This window comes from Protopterus annectens, chromosome 2.part0, assembly GCF_019279795.1.
Source record: "Protopterus annectens isolate FY-2018-M chromosome 2.part0, PAN1.0, whole genome shotgun sequence".
Classification (NCBI taxonomy): Eukaryota; Metazoa; Chordata; order Ceratodontiformes; family Protopteridae; genus Protopterus; species Protopterus annectens.
The window spans coordinates 845,444,344-845,460,797 of NC_056728.1; the positions used below are offsets into that span (position 1 = coordinate 845,444,344).

At 39.6% G+C, this 16,454-nt stretch overlaps 1 protein-coding gene across 1 annotated transcript in view; it reads left to right on the plus strand.

Moving 5' to 3' along the window:
- The window catches only part of CDKL2 (cyclin dependent kinase like 2), a 2,041,037-nt gene extending 2,025,331 nt beyond the window's left edge, over positions 1–15,706 (plus strand). Inside the window, exon 11 of the mRNA XM_044060356.1 lies at positions 15,563–15,706. Coding sequence (XP_043916291.1) covers positions 15,563–15,706 — 144 coding nt within the window. The remainder of the gene's footprint in view (positions 1–15,562) is intronic.
- The last annotated feature ends 748 nt before the right edge of the window (positions 15,707–16,454 follow it).

Below are 16,454 nucleotides of genomic sequence, written 5' to 3' on the forward strand. Positions count from 1 at the left end.
TGCAAGAGGAAGTATTTAGACTCCCCAGCGGAGTCTATCACTTCAGATACAGACCTTGATGAAGCCGAATGTTCCCCACAGTCACCTCCTGATGATGTCTCCTTTGGGCACATCTTGGAAATACTTAAACAGAGAGGTGGCTGTAAGTCTACCAACCATTCAGCAGAGGAGTCTGTCTGCCTGAAGGCTTTTGGATCTCACCCTTCTTCTACTTGGGTATCTCCGTCTTTCGACGAACTTATGGATTTAGTTTCTCGAAAGGCGAGGAAGTCTCCAGATTCTATGGAACCAGTTCCTCAGAGGCCAAATAAGTTCATTACATCTCCTTCAGGCAAGAACTTTATAACTAAAGAGGTCCCAGTAGATGCTATGGTGGTGACGGCAGCCACCAAAAAGGAACTCTCAAAGATGTCTTCTTCTGTCTATCCACCGAACAAGAAGTCTCGCACAATGGACAGATATGAAAAGCGCATTTTCTCTTCAGTGACATTTGCTCTTAGGTTGCTGAATTACCTGACTCATTTTACCAGATTACAGAGGGATCTCCTGAAAGAGCTAGGAGATACCTTCCAAGGTTCAGTAGCTGAAGGGATGTCAGAGAATGTTTCCTCTCAGCTCTCTGCCTTAAATTCAGTGGTCAACTCCTCCATGAGACTGATCTCTTATGCAGTGGATAGAGCAAGCAGAGCAGCTGATTCATGAATTTCCCTAAGCAGATATTCCTGGATGCGCTTGTGTGACTTTGTGGAGCTCTTTAAATCTTTCTTTGTGAATGTCACATTTGATGGCTCATCCCTGTTCGGGCCTAAAGTCAAGGACGCACTAACCAAGTGTAAACAGGAAGGAAAGACTCTCTCTGCCCTATGAGTCCATTTTTCCCTACCTACCAGACCTTACCCCAAAGGTCAGAAAAGTAATGGGAAAATGTGGTTTAGAAAATCCCATAGAGCTTTCCAGGACACACATGGTGATTCTTCCCCCAGGAGCATTGAAGGAAGTGGTAATGGAAGACGCCAATCATGTGGCAGAGGGGGTCTGCAGAATCAGGGCGACCGTGAATCCTTCTTTGGTAAGCCCTTTCAGCACTTTTGAATACCTTTAAATCCAAGGTATTTAGGAAAGCCACCTTTTCTAATTCATACCTTCATTTTGACAGTGGTCACCCATTTCACCAGAAGAAGGGCTTGGTTAAGGGGCAATTCATTCGTGTATCTAAGATGTCTAGCACTGATGAATATTTTCTTGAAGAAGTTGAGTTTTTAAAAAAACTTTTTTTAGAAGGAGGTTACCCTGCCTCCTTGGTTAACAACATGGCCCAAGAAGTGACAGATAATAGACAAACCAAGTATTTTCCGCTGTTAGGTAGTGGCTTTCAGCAAGTTGAGCAGTTTGAGAATTTGGAATACTTTAACTTGCATAATAGTTTCATTCACACATTTTCACAGGATTCCCAACTGGTGGAACACACAGTGCTTAAACACTGGCCACTTTTGACGCTACACGATGACTTTAAAGGGATAATCCAGAAACGTCCCAAATTTGTGACTAGAAGGGATATTAACCTAAAAGGGTTATTTGAAAGAAAGCATCTATCAGATTCAAGGCATTGTTCCCTAAACTTGGTACCTATAAATGTGGGGCATGCAAGCAGTGTTCCTTTATCATGAATGATAGTTCTTTTTATCTTCCATCTAGAAAATTTAGATTTGACGCTGACCGATATTACAACTGCGGAGCAAAAGGGGTGGTGTATTTAGGATTATGCACAGAATGTTGCAGTTTCTACATAGGGAAGACTGAGAGACCCCTTAGAAAAAGAATTTATGAACATCAATATGACATTACAAAAAGAAGGACACTAATGCTTTTTTTAAACATCTTGCTTCTTGCCCTAACATGAAACTTAAGTTTATGGTTCTTGAACAGGTGACCCAGGATGCCAGAGGAGGTGACTGGGAAGCCCGCCTTGAATATAAAGAACTTTTATGGCAGCTTAGACTTAATGCTGCAAAATCCCCTGGTCTCAATGAGGCCATTAATATATCCAGTGTACTAAAGCTGAGATGGGCTAGGCTATGATTTTCTTGTTACAATAAGTAAATGTCTTTTATCTTACATATTTGTGATTTTTTTATGCACACATTTGTACATCATTTTTAAATGATTTTTAAATGATTTTTTAGTGTTTTCACTATTTGAACTTTTATTCTGCATTTTCATATGCATACTTTTCACTCACTGATACTAATTAACTGCCTTCTTAAGTGGATGTTTGTTGAACTAATTAAGTACCATGTGATCAGATGCTTAAGTATTTAAACTTTTCAGTCACACTACTTTTTATCTTGAGAAAGCCAGGTATTTGCCTGGCGAAAGCGCTTGATTTATTGACCTGTTTGTTGTTCAATAAAGCTGCACTTTGTGCTTTTTGGTCCGGTTCTTCCTGTCTGTGGATTATCTTTTATCACTTTTGAAGGGAAGCCCACCTGTTCATCTCTGGAGGCAGTCAACGGTCAGTTATCTTTGTACCCAAAAGCCTGGCTATCAGTAACAAAAGACAAGTGAGTACAAAGCATCATATCCAGAGGTTACTCCATACCCTTTTCCTTCCCCATCCCAAACATAAAAAAAATCCTAGACATTCCACCCAGTCAAAGGGAAAGGCAACTCTAGAAATTCAAAAGTTGCTAGACAAAAAAGTCACCCAAACAGTCCCTGCAGCCCAGATAGGATCCAGAACTTACTCAAGATTCTTTTAGTTCCAAAAAAACAGGGGACTGGAGACCAGTTCTGGATCTCAGCAAATTAAACAAGTCGTAAGAAAGTCCAAGTTTCAGATGGTAACACTGCAGTCAAGTCTCCCTTTTCTGAGACAAGATGATTGGATGTGCTCGATAAATCTCCAAGATGCATACTACCACATAAAAATGTACAGGCAATCCAGGAGACATCTGCGCTTTTGGCAGGGAGGCAGCCACTACCAGTTTCAAGCTCTGCCCTTTGGCCTCACTACAGCCCCCAGAGTTTTCACCAAGTGTATGGCAGTAGTCGTGGCTCACTTGAGATGCCTAGGATTCTAAGTGTTTCCATGCTTAGATGACTGGCTCCTAACTGCCACCACTGAGCATCTACTAACTAAAACAAGAGACACCACCTCGCAGTTCTGCTGTCACCTAGGAATCACAATAAACTATGAAAATCTGTCTTGCTGCCATCTCAGCATATCATCTTTATAGGAGCAGAATTAGATACAACAAAGATGATGGCCAAACTTCTTCCAGAAAGAGTACAAGTTCTACAACATCAGGTCTTAAGTCTTGTTTCCAAGAAAAAAGTGCAAGCAAGGACAGTTCTAAAAGTTCTGGAGACCATGGCAGCCCGCAATAACCTTGAACCCGTTAGTATATCTGCACATGAGAATTCTCCAGTGGCTACTGTCCACTCAGTGGTCGATGCAAGAACTGCCCATGTCCCACAAAATATTGTTGATGGAGTCTTGCAAGAAATACCTTCATTGGTGTCCTTACTCCACTCATGTGAAGCTAGGTCGACCTTTTGTACTTCCCCAACCACTACCCACAGTGATCACAGATGCTTCTCAGATGGGGGATGGGCATTATCTGGAAAAGACAGCTCAAGGCACTTGGCAGGATCACAAGGCCCATTTGCACATCAGTGTCCTAGAGATGAGAGTGGTGCTTTTAGTGCTGCAAGCATTCCAGGACTCTCTTCTGCTAGAAACTATTGCAATACAGACAGACAACGTCAGTTGTATGGTACATAAACAAGCAAGGAAGAACCAGATCTTACCCCCTTTGTTGGGAGGCCCTGAGAGTATGGCACTGGGCATGCTTTCTGATAGCAATGCACATCCTGGGGAAATCCAACATGATTGCAGACAAACACAGCAGGGTGGTCCTAATGCCTCACAAGTGGTCCCTAAAACAGGAGGTGGAGGAAAAGATTTTCTACAAATGGGGCCAGCCTAGCTGCGACCTTTTTGCCACGTCCATGAATGCCAAATGGAGCAGCTACTTTACCCTGATCCCCCTCTGAGGGAGTCACCAAGAAATGCACTTGTACACGATTGGCCCTTGGGTCTCCGCTACACTTTTCCTCCCTTTCCATTGATACTCAAAGTTCTTCAGAAAGCCAATTACTTGGGAAGGGGCTTGATACTCATCGCCACATACTGGCCTCATCAAATCTGGTTCCCCTTCCTGTGGCATCATGTCTAGGTGGAGCCTTGGATTCTGGATCCAGTTCCGGACCTTCTGATTTATGCTTCAGGAATACTCCATCCTTCCCTTCAGACTCTCAAGTTGACAGCTTGGCTGCTCCAATTCCAACCATAGCCAGGCTCTCTAAACTTTCTGAATCAGTAAAACATATCCTAATTTCTTCTCATAAGGCTTCAATAAGAAAGATATATAGAAGCAAATAGAAGAGATTCTCTTTACGGGCTTCTCATAATCATATTGACCCTTTTTCTGCCCCAATAGGTTCCATTCTAGAGTTTTTGGCGAAACTATTCAATGAAGGCGCAGCCACAGCTACTATGAGAGTTTAGCTAGCAGCAATATCCAATTTCCATTTAGATGAAGCAGGCCTCAATATTATGTCTCACAGACTATGCAAAGCTTTTCTAAAAGGTACTTTTTTTTATTAAGACCACCTATTAAAGACCTTCCAACACCACAGGACTTGAATTTTGTCTTATCCTGCTTGATTTTTCCCCTTTTTGAACCAGCATCATCCTGCAATCTCAAATTTTTGACTTGGAAAGCTATTCTTTTGATAGCTATTACTTCTGCTAGAAGGGTGTCAGAGCTGCAAGTCTTGTCAATAAAGCCACCCTACAAGCTCTTCCACAGAGACAGAGTTATCCTTACGAACAAATCCTTCCTTTTTACCAAAAGTATGTTCAGAATCTAATTTAAATAAGTCCATAGAACTACCAGTATTTTTCCCTAACTATGGGAATAAGACAGAATATATGTTGCACCAACTGGATGTACATAGACAATTACGCTTCTACTTACATGGGACAAAGGCCTTCAGAAAATCTGCCCAGCTATTTATATCCTTTTCAGATGTAAAGAAAGGTGCTCCAGTCTCTAAAGTGACACTTTTAAAATGGCTCTCAGATTGTATAACCTTTGTTTACAAATCTCAAAATAAAGATTTTTCCCATAGAGTAAAAGGTCATTCCACAAGAGCCGTTGCAACCTCTTCCTCTTTTCAGTCTATACTGCCTATTGATACCATTTGCGTTGCAGCAACATGGGCAAGTCCACTTACCTTTATCACTCCTTACAAAGTCGATTTGGCCTCCAGGAACAGGGCCTCCTTTGGTTCCACAGTTCTGAAGAGTATTCTCCCATTAGCCACTCAAGAAGATTGTGCCAGGGACACAATCCCAGCTTACTAAGAATGAAGGTGCGATAGGACATCACATAAAGAAGTTATGTACTCACCATGACATTCCATTTGTGTTGTCCATCTCACCTTCATTCTTACATCCATCCCACCCTCCATTCCCCAGCACTTTGCTCCTGGAAGGCCGAGTTGATACAACTGGATATTACTGAACTCTGTCCTTCTTGATTGCTCTATAAGATATTAAATGACTCATATTTAATGTTATTTGTATGTATCTATGTGTATATATATCCTTGCTTTGGGGGCTTTGTCACTGATAATTTTTGGCTTTGTTTCTAATTTAAGAGAATATAAAGATCGAGAGCTATGGTTAGCTCCCCTATTTTCCAAACAATTCAACTCTGCGCTGTATGATGTGGAGGGGAGAGCCTGTTCCCATGTTGTGTGTGTGTGGGGGTGCCCGAATCTTTCCCTAACTAATAGTCACTGATCCTCTTCTAAAACAGCCATCCCCTAGGGTCTCAACATTTGTGGGGAAGGTGAGCAAACTTAGGCAAATTCTAATCTTTACAATCATCAAAAGAAGTAAGACGTGAAACTGACTTCTATCAGTTCATGCAGAAAGTAATATACGGATGGACCAGGGACCATGGTGAAATGAAACAGCAATGTAGATTACCTTCTTATAGGCTTTCTAGATGTAGCCACAGACAAAGATTACCTGAGTACACAATTAATAAAATTCCCACACATATCAATTAAAAAGTAATCATCTAGATCTTCTACATCACATACTACCCCAGTGTAGTAATAAATGCTTTAAATGCAGAAGAGGAATCACAACAAATAATATACCAAGTATGCAATATGATGCTTTATTTTAAATATTTTAAATAATAACTTCCATTTAAAAACTTCTACCTTTTCAGTAGATTCTTGACTTCACATAATTAATCCAGGTAATGACAGCTTTTATAAAAGAGCTATGAAAAATCAAAGTTGTCTTCTTTAAGATCGTTTTCAAATGCTGTGTTATTACAGTACGTTGAGCAGAGGATTATTGATGTTAATTTATAAGAATGAAATTGGGCTCTTATCACTACGCATGCTCCTGCCATGGAAGTTGTTGATATGTTAGCCACTTTAGGCTGGGTTGCCATACATCCTGATTTGATATACAACCACTCAGAGTCAGAGGTTTTTTTCTTCAATCTGGATTTTCAGAGCACAAAGCAGGACTTGGGATTTGTCTATTGAACTTGGGACTGCCCCACTCAAATCAGGATGTCTGGCAACCCTGGTACTAACCCTTCCTTTATGCCCAGGGTTGTGAATGAGTTGTCTCTTAACCAATCTATTCATTTGCTCACCTTTTTTCCTTCTCCACAATCCTCTAGTGAGAAGATTTTACACACCTTGGATGTGAATAGACAACTCAGATTTTATTTGGATAAAACTAAGGCTATCAGGAAATCTGATCAGCTTTTTCTTTCTTTTCATCCCAGGGCTCTAGGACTACCTGTTTCCAAGCAGTTTATTTCCTCTTGGATTTCGAAGGCTATTTGTTTTTGTTGTGTTTTCCATGGGAAGAGCCTCCCTTTTCCTGTTAAGGCTCATTCTAGTATAGCTGTGGCATCTTCAGGTGCTTTCTTTAATGGTTTGAATACTAATTCCATTTTAGAAGCACCTACTGCTTGGACTTCTGTACATACCTTCACCAAGAATTACAAATTGGATGGCATCCACATCTAGAGCTGGTTTTGCTAGAGCCATTCTTCATGGTTTTCTAGAGAGCTCTTCTGGTCCTTCCTCCTCCTAGATTTCCTCCAAAGTACTCTCCGTCATGTAAAGAATACTGCAACATTAGAATAGAAGGACATAGAATAGTCGTGTAAAATCTTACCAGAAACATAGAGGTCCTTCTCTTCTATGTTGCAGCATTCTATCCCTCCCTTCTTCCCCCTGGTGCTTACCTTTCTTCTGGATGTCTGGTAACCTTCTTGTTTCCTTAGGCTGGTGTTCCTCCTGGGGAATTCAATTCTGAGGATTGTACATGAGGACATCGCTTTTATGGCCCATGTACTCCTAAGTCATCTGTGCAGTGTTTCTTGTATACTGGCCAGATGTTGGATCACCCAAGGCAGAGGATCCCGCATGTAAAGAATACTGCAACATGGAAGAGAAGGACATCTATAGTTATGGTAAGATTTTATACAACTATTCTTTCTCATTTAGGCAGAGATTTAGTTTTTGTTTCCTCTGCTGCAGAGACTATCAGGGAGTATGATGGAAGGGGTAAGTTCATACAGGGAATCACTAAGATGTTTCAGCTGTTCTTTTCTCTAACCTCTCATCCAGTTTTGGCAAAAAAAAGTAAATAAATAAATAAATAAGCAGTCTCAAAAAGTGCAGGTACCAAGGACAGTCCAACAAGTCAGAATAACTATTTATGAGACCTTGTCCATCCCTCCTTCCTCCCTCCCTCCCACAGTGGTAGTCCCTTTTCCTTTTCAGCAACTTTAAAATCTCCACTTTTTTCTTTGACAACAGATAGGTTTAGACAAATGGGTTCTGAAAATGATTCATCAAGGTTACAAATGGCAGTGGGAGGAAATCCCTCCTTTTCAGGGGGTAATTCCTCATCCACCAGACCAGACTGTTTTATAGCTCCATGACCTTCAATGGGTCTTTATCAATTTGTCAAAGGTTCACTTCCACAAACCTTTCTTCATCGACCCAAAACCACCGAATGTTCAGTTCCGCGAACGTTCACATCGAAAAAATATTTCACCAGGGAAAGGAAGCACTTGGCCTACACTACACTGGAACACACACTGCAGCATGTCAAACCCACCCAAGTGGGGGTTGTGTCCCCTAACTATATATACCAAATCCGAGATCGCACTACAGTGGGAAAAGGGCAAATTTGTGCTGTTGGCCATCTGCTTTTTTTTCCTACTTAAATCTTTCTCGGATGTGAATGTTCACAGAACCGAACATTCAGTGATTTTGGGTTGACAAATTGATATAGACTCCCCTCAATATATGCTTTCGCAGGGAGTGATATAACCAGTTACTCCTAAACAAATTTGGAAAAGTTTTTATTCATAGATGTTTTTAGTGCCAAAGAAAGAAAATACTTGAAGACCAGTTCTGGATCTGTCCTTCTTGAACTTGTTTGTGATAGTGCCTAAGTTCAAAATGATGTCACTTCACGACCTGTTACCTCTTCTTCCTTATTCGAGTTATTGCTAACTCTGGATTTAAAATATCCCTAGGCATCCAGATGTCAGTTGTTTCTTAAGGTTTTGTGTGTCTGGATCAGATTATCAGTTCTCTGTCTTACCCTTTGGACTATCTGCTGCACCAAGAGTATTACAAAGTGTCTAGTTCCAGTTATAACTCATTGCAGGTTACAGGGTATGCACATTTTTCCATATTTAGACAACTTGTGCATCTTTGTAGAGTCATTTTCAAAGTGTCAAGAATCTCTCTCTTGGGTGATAGATCTCTTACAGAAACTGAGATTGCAACAGAACATTTAAAGATCTTTTTGACACCTTTACACAAGACTGTGTTCCTCGGATGTCAGCTAGACAACTCAGCTCAAAGAGCTTTTCTCCTACAATTAAAAAAATAGATCTATTTCTGCAGTTTTCACTCAGACTTCAGTCACTATGAGGGAATAGCTTAGGATTTTGGGTCTCATGGCATCTGTGATTCTCATGATAACCATAGTAAGCCTCCACTTGAGAAAGATGCAATGGTATCTGAAGTCTCTTTGGTGTCTTTTCAAATCCTAGTGCTGGGATTGGTCAGAGAAAAATCAGCTAGTGGAGAGAGCAAATTTCCTTAAATCCAGGTCTTCCCTGCTCCCTTCTTGCTTGAAAGCAGTCAGTCACCACAGATGCCTTTGATTATGCATAGGAAGCAGTTTCAGGAGCGCTAAAAATGCAAGGTGTATGAGATACCAAGGACAGATGCAAGCACATAAATATAAAATAGATGCTTGACCTGATCAAGGCACTCAACTCTCTAAATCATCTTTGGTCCCCTGGACCTGTTCATGTTGTTACAAATAATACTAGTCATATGGTAAATCAACAAGCAAGGTGGAACTAGGTCATACCCCCTTTGCAAATGGATACAGCTTCACAGCACAATCTCAGTCTACAGCCGTCCTTCATTCTGTGAAACCAAAATTGGGTGGCTGGGAAGACCCTCATGAATCAGAACTAGATGGGGGGGGGTCTTCCAAGATTTGATTCATCTTTGGAGAGTTTCTCGAGTAAACTTCTTTGCCTCATCTATGAGCAATCAGCTGGTAAGATTCTTTTCCAAGACTCCATGCAAGAAGGCCCTGAAAACAGTTGCCTTTTTATTTCCTTTCCCTGCATGCTTTTCCAGGAAATCCTCCAAGATGGTAGTGGTACTGCCTTCTGGTCCAGGCAGCAGTGGTTCCCACTTCTTTTGGAAATTGCCAGGGGCAATTAACATAAGTATCCTCACAGAATGGATATGCTCACACATGATGAGGGGTGTTTGATACACCCCAACTCCAAACAACTGTTACTGACTGCCTGAATGATAGGGTCCTAATTCTCTTTAGACACCTATTTATTGAGAATATGCAGCAGATACAAATGGAACCAAAAAAGCCTGCAACTGGAAAATCATATATTAGCAAATGGAAAAGGTTTTCTAGTTGGTGCCAACAACATAAAGGGCACCCATTTAGGGTTAAGTGTTCTCTGGTTTTACAATATATGTGTGAGTTCCTATCCTATGACTTTTCTTATTCCTCTATCAGGGTTCGTTTATAGGCCATTTCAGCAGGTCCACCCATGGATTCTCTTCTTTCAATAGTGTCATATCAAAATGTTTTTGAAAGGGGTTTTGCATAAGGGGCCTCAATGAAAACCAGTGGCCCCTCTTTGGGTTCTTATGTTTATGTTAGAGAAGCTGACTTGAGGTTCTTAACACAAAGAACTATTTTGCTGATTCCTCTGACCTCTCCAGAGAGTATCTGAGTTGCAAGTTCTTAAGGTGAGTCAGTCTTATCTTCTTTTCAAATGAAACCGAGTTTATTCGAGAACTAATCCATCTTTTATGCCTAAAGTGGTATCCAAGTTTACTTTAATCCAAACAATCCATCTCCCTGTCTTTTTTCCTTAACGTAAAAATGAAGGAAGGTCAAGACCTATTGTGTCAGGTCCCTGGCTTCATCTTTGGCTTTTTGGAAAGGGTTGGATTCTAGAAGTACTCTACAAACAGCTACTTTGTCCTCTTTACAAACATTTATAAGGCATCACAAGCTTGATTCCTTCTCTATGTTTCGATTTGCTAGGACTATTAACCAGGGGTTCCTGGACCCTTCCCCTTTCACCTCCCAAATTTAATAAACTAGGGTAATCTACTCATATAGTTCAGGCTATTATAGCAGTGATCAATACGATGAACATACCATAACAGTAGATGTTTGAATGATCACTGCTGCATTATCTACTCCCTCCCTCCACCCCCCCCCCCTGCTTCTTGCTGTGTTGTTTTTGCCAGGGTATGAATACTTTTGTTGTTGTTGTTGTTGTTGCTCCTAGCATTGTACTTTCAGTGCTTAGCCTATCTCTCTCTCTCTCTCTCTCTCTCTCTCTCTCTCTCTCTCTCTCTGTCTTTTTAGTCAGCTTAGCTCCAGCTGACTGATAGTTTGGAGAGGTGGAAGATGCCCTGAAGTTTTGGAAGCTGGCCAGCTGTTATATCCTTGGCAGCATATAACCCATATTGTTTTATGCAGTAATCATTTGAATAACTACTCTTATTGTAAGCTTACTTAGGTAACCATTTGAAATGTCAGTACCCGCTAGAGCTAGTCTCGAAATATGGAGACTGAATGGCCAAAAGGTCAGACTTGTATATACTAAATCCAGGATGCCATTTCTTGGAATATTCCTTTTTCGCCAAGGTATGGCAATCTCAGAGTTCTGGAGGTGCAGGGGGCTTGTCTCCCCCTGGAAAAAGAAGTTTTAAGGAGAAGAGTGATTTTTGTAGTTCAATCTTCTCCTGTTTTTTTTTTTTTTGCCTTGTCTGCAGTCAGCATTTTGAGTGCCGACATTTCAATAGGGGACCATTTACTTACACAACTGTACTTTCAGTTTCGTGAAGGACAGGTCCTGTCTGCTGATTCTATTGTGTTTCTTTGATATAAGGTTACAGATGTTGTTGACACTTGTCAGTTGCTTATCTTGACCTGGCCAAGGCTTTAAACACCATTTCCCTTGCTGTTATTATTGAAAAAAAATCAACTTAATATAAACTCCAGTTTTGCCCATTGTATTAGATATTGGTTATCCAGTAGATTAAAATACACTGACCAGCCAGAGAGAACAATAAACCATACATTTTTAATAAACGGATTAACCGCTTTTGTCATTTCACATCCCATAAAATGCATAGGCTATGAGTTAGCACTGCAGTACATTATAAAGGCCACGAGGTGCAGTACATTATCACTTTGACCACATGACACAGACTGCCTTTTAGTAACAGTACTGCTTTGCAATAAGTCTTTGTGGAACATCCAGATGACTTTCACTTAGAAGGCATTACTGTGCCAAGCCTCATCGGTGCTCTTTTGTTTTGCCCTTAACCCATTAAGTTGTCTACTTAACAGATTAGGTCATGGCTACAATTTGGCTTCCAGAAAACAACAAAGTGTAAAGACTTCTCATCTTCATTTTGTAGATGATTTAAAATTGTATAGTTCATCAGATAAAGAACAGAAAGCACAACTGCAAGTGGTCAAAACATTTTCAGATGATATAAGAATGTCATTTGGTCTTGATAAATGTGCAAAAGCAACATTTAAAGCAGGAAAGCTGCAGCACCAAGAAAACATCTGTTTGGTACAGGAATGTGGTATAAAAGAACTTGAGCAAGAGAGAGTGTATAAATATTTGACACTTGATAAAGGATTAACAATAAAACATAAACAAATAGGAATACAACTTGGTAAGGAATACTTTAGAAGATGTTAATACTGAAAACAGCATTCACATCTGGGAAGAAAGTCCAAGCTATAAATCAATTTGCTCTTCCTGTCCTAACTTACAGTTTGACTGTCCCCAAAAGGTGTCAGGTAGGTTGGACAGGAAAACAACAAGGATGCTTCATGCTCATCAAATAATTTATAAAAAAATAGTGCATACCAAGACTATATATTCCCTGTTCTGAAAGAGGTATGAGCCTCCTCAAAATTGATTACATGTATAGATCTGCAATCGTGGGACTGCATATATATCTGCTGACCTCACAAGGCCCAAACATAGCGAAAGTTTTGAAACATGAGGAGAATAAGTCTATGATGACTTCCTCGCTTAGTTTAGCAGAAGCATATTGGCGTCAAGCAGGAATGGAAATCAAACTGGAAGTAGTTAAAACTCAGGCAGCAACTGAATATTCCTAAAAGCAAAAAGACAGAATATAATGTGTAGGATCAGATGAGAAGGCAAGAAATGTGGAAGATACATAAATATAGTTACAAGTATAGAAAACTCTTGGAACAACCTCATGTTGATCAGGATTGAATGAAGGAATGGTTAAGGTGAATTTAAACCAAAAGACAAAAGGTTAATATTGTCACCCCACGATAATGGACTACGTACATGTTGGTTTACAAAGCCCATTGAACATGTGGGAGAAACAGACAAATGTAAGTTTTATAAAACAAAATTGGAAACAGTCACACATCTTGTTGCTGGTTGTGATATACTAATGGCAGAAGGATTGTATACCGAAAGGCATAATAATGTGGCAAAACTGTTGCATTAGGCATTGTGCAAACATAATGCTGAAGAGGGTGAAAAACACTGGAAACATGAGACACAAAACAATATAGAAAATTATTACATTTATATCATATGGGATCACCCATTACTAACAGTTCAAAAAAATAGATGTGAGGAAACCAGATATAGTAGTCCATGAAAAGAAGACAAAAAGTAACGTTGGTCACTGAAATTGCTACACCCAGTGTGACTATAGTGTCTTACATACAGAGCAACACAAAGTCATAAAATATGAGGATTTGCAGGCAGAAATGAGAGCAATGTGGAAGAAGGACACCCAGACAGTTCCAGTAGTAATGGATATTATAAAAATGAATTTACAATCATACGTAGATAGGTTACAGATACGTGTAACTCTGTATGAATTGCAGGAGGAGTCATTACTGGGCACATTGTAGGTGCTGCGAAGAACACTTTTGGCTAACATCAAAGATTGAAACAATGCTTATTTCATGAACTTTAATCATGCTTTGACTTAGGAAAGGGGTCCGTTCCCGTCATGGTATTAGAAACCCAAAATACTTGGAGAAATTAAAAAAGGTAGAACTATTCAATATATTAATTTATATCTGATTTCATATGCTGCAATATAAAAAAATAATGTTCTAGACCCACAACAGTATGGTTTTATCAAAAGGAAACTATTGCTATTTGATTTAGTAAACTACTTTGAGAAATTCACTGCAGCTATGGATAGCATCCATGCAGTTCATACAGTGTACTGGGATCTAGCCAAGACCTTTGACATTGTTCCCCATGCTGTTATTCCAAGTAGGCTTAAATGTTTAAACACAGACCCTTATGTTATAAGGCAGACAGCAAGCTAGGTTGTCAGCAGATGCCACCACAGAAAGCAAAAAGAAAAATGTAGACTGCACATATCTCATGATGATCCGGCATAAACATGCATTTTTGAATACTAAGAAGTATGAAAATCTAATGAATAGCATTCCTGATTGACCATAGTCCTCAGTAACATACTACAGAAAATCAAAACTTTTAAAGTAACGGGAAATATATGAGAGCAAAATCTGAAAGATCTGGCAGTATAACTTGACAGGTACTTCTCCGTTAAGACATTTTTTTTTCTTTTCAGCCAGTCATGCTGCCAGCACTGTACTTGCATCTAGATAGCCAATAAGATGCAGATGCATGCAGGGACAACTGTGGAAGTTTACTGTTTTTTTTCTTGTTCTTGCTTCATATTACAGCACACTCAAGTACTGTAGCATAAAATTAAGAAATTAGCTTGTTTCTTTATTTTCTGCTATTGTGGTTAATTCGTTTTTTTTTTTTTTTTTTTTGAACAGATGAGTCAACAAAGGGGCACAGACCATGAGTCTGTGGAAACTCCCCCCTCCCCCTTTGGTTCTGGGGAACGTCTGGCACCCGTGAGCCTAGTACTTACCTATGAACTAATACCTGTTGTACTGAAAATGGTCTCAAGCTAAATGCAAGGAAGTGCAGTTTCATAGCATTCATCAAAAAAAGAGCTGTTCCCATCACATATATTATCAGTGGCGCTGCTCTTCCGACAGGCACATCATAAGAGACATGGGTACATATGTGGACAACTCTGTCACATTTGGTCATAATCTAGCCACCATAGTTAAGAAATTCTACTAACTGGCCCAGTTTATTTCCAAGAAAATTATCCTCAAGATCCAAGGAAGTCATCACTCTGCTGCAGTCTTCCCTTATCACACCTATCATCACATACAGTGTCTCATTCCGTGTGTACACATCTAAGTATACTGTTTAACTGAAAAGGCCCGAAAGATTTCAAATCAAAAAGATTAAAGGCCTTTAATCCTAGAGTTGTTTTGACAGATTAGCACAACTCTCCATATATTCAATAGGCTACCAACGGCTCTGATGGCTGTTTTTTTAAGTTATAGAAGACTCAAACCTATTCAGCCTCTTATTTCTTCACAAAATAAAGGCTATACAAACACCTGATCTGGGATCAGTACTGTGACACCTCACGTGACCTGGGTTTGAGTAATGGCTTAGGCAAATGAAGTGCTGGCAGGGAGGAATGAGTGTGCCCATTCTCGAGATAGCATTCATCCAGGCATTTCCTATAGGAAAGTATGGTCCACAGAGGGAAGTAACCCTCGAGCATAATGGACAAATGCAGTTATATTGAGCAAGGACTTCTGAAAATGATCAAACGGAGTCTTTCACTGGCAGTCATCAGCATTGTTTGCCATTACACAACCTAAGTATTATTTTAAGAAATCTATGTCAGCATGTTATATATTTTGTGTTTCTGTTACTTGACAACTTATTGTAGAAGAGAAACCTGGAATTCAAAATGCTTTGTTTAAATTGTACAGGTCCCCAGTGAAAAGAATATCCTACAGACAAACAAGAAAAAAATGGAATTTGGTAAAGTGGATGTCCACTTCCCTGAGTTAAATAATAACCATATTCCAGACCTGAAGGGAATAGATGGTAAGCAGTTCTTACAAAAATATTGAATGGATTTGATGGTCAGTAGCACTCCCACTTGTTTTCTGTTTCAAAATCTTTGACCCATTTTGCAGTTAAAGGTTGTCTTTACAGTTGTAATTTTATTAGATTAAATGTTTAAAAACCAATAACAAAAGAATACGCTTTCATTTAGCCATACTTCTAATGTGGTTTGAAGCTTACACATCTTCATACACTGCACCTCACTTTGATAATGTGCTCCAGCTTTTACTGCCAGCATGTTACAAAACCTACTCACAAGGATGTATGTACTGGATCAACTGACACCCAGCTTCTTGAGTACCAGCACAGGCATTCCTACTTAATTCTGTAAAACACTGATCTCAGTGTCTGAAGAAATATAGCTACATATACAATTGTGTAAAATATGACATTTCTGTTGAGTGTGCGATTTGTTTTCAGCATTCCATTAAGCCTACCAAATAGTTCATTAATACTTAAGGATGTGATGTCTATTTACCATACCTTAATAATTTCAAATTTGTATTTATCAGTGTTGTCGTATATGTATACAAATAGTGCACACATAACAAAGATGACTGAATGAAGATGCATTACATATGATATGCACTTAACAGCTTTCTCTGAACATATCTGTCTGAAATGTCAAAGTATACACAGACCACTTTCTGATAACTGTCTCTTAAAGTCACCACTACAATATCAGCACTACATAAAATACTTACGCCATATGTTACTCACTTTGAAAGAAAGATGCAGTAAATAGATAACTTT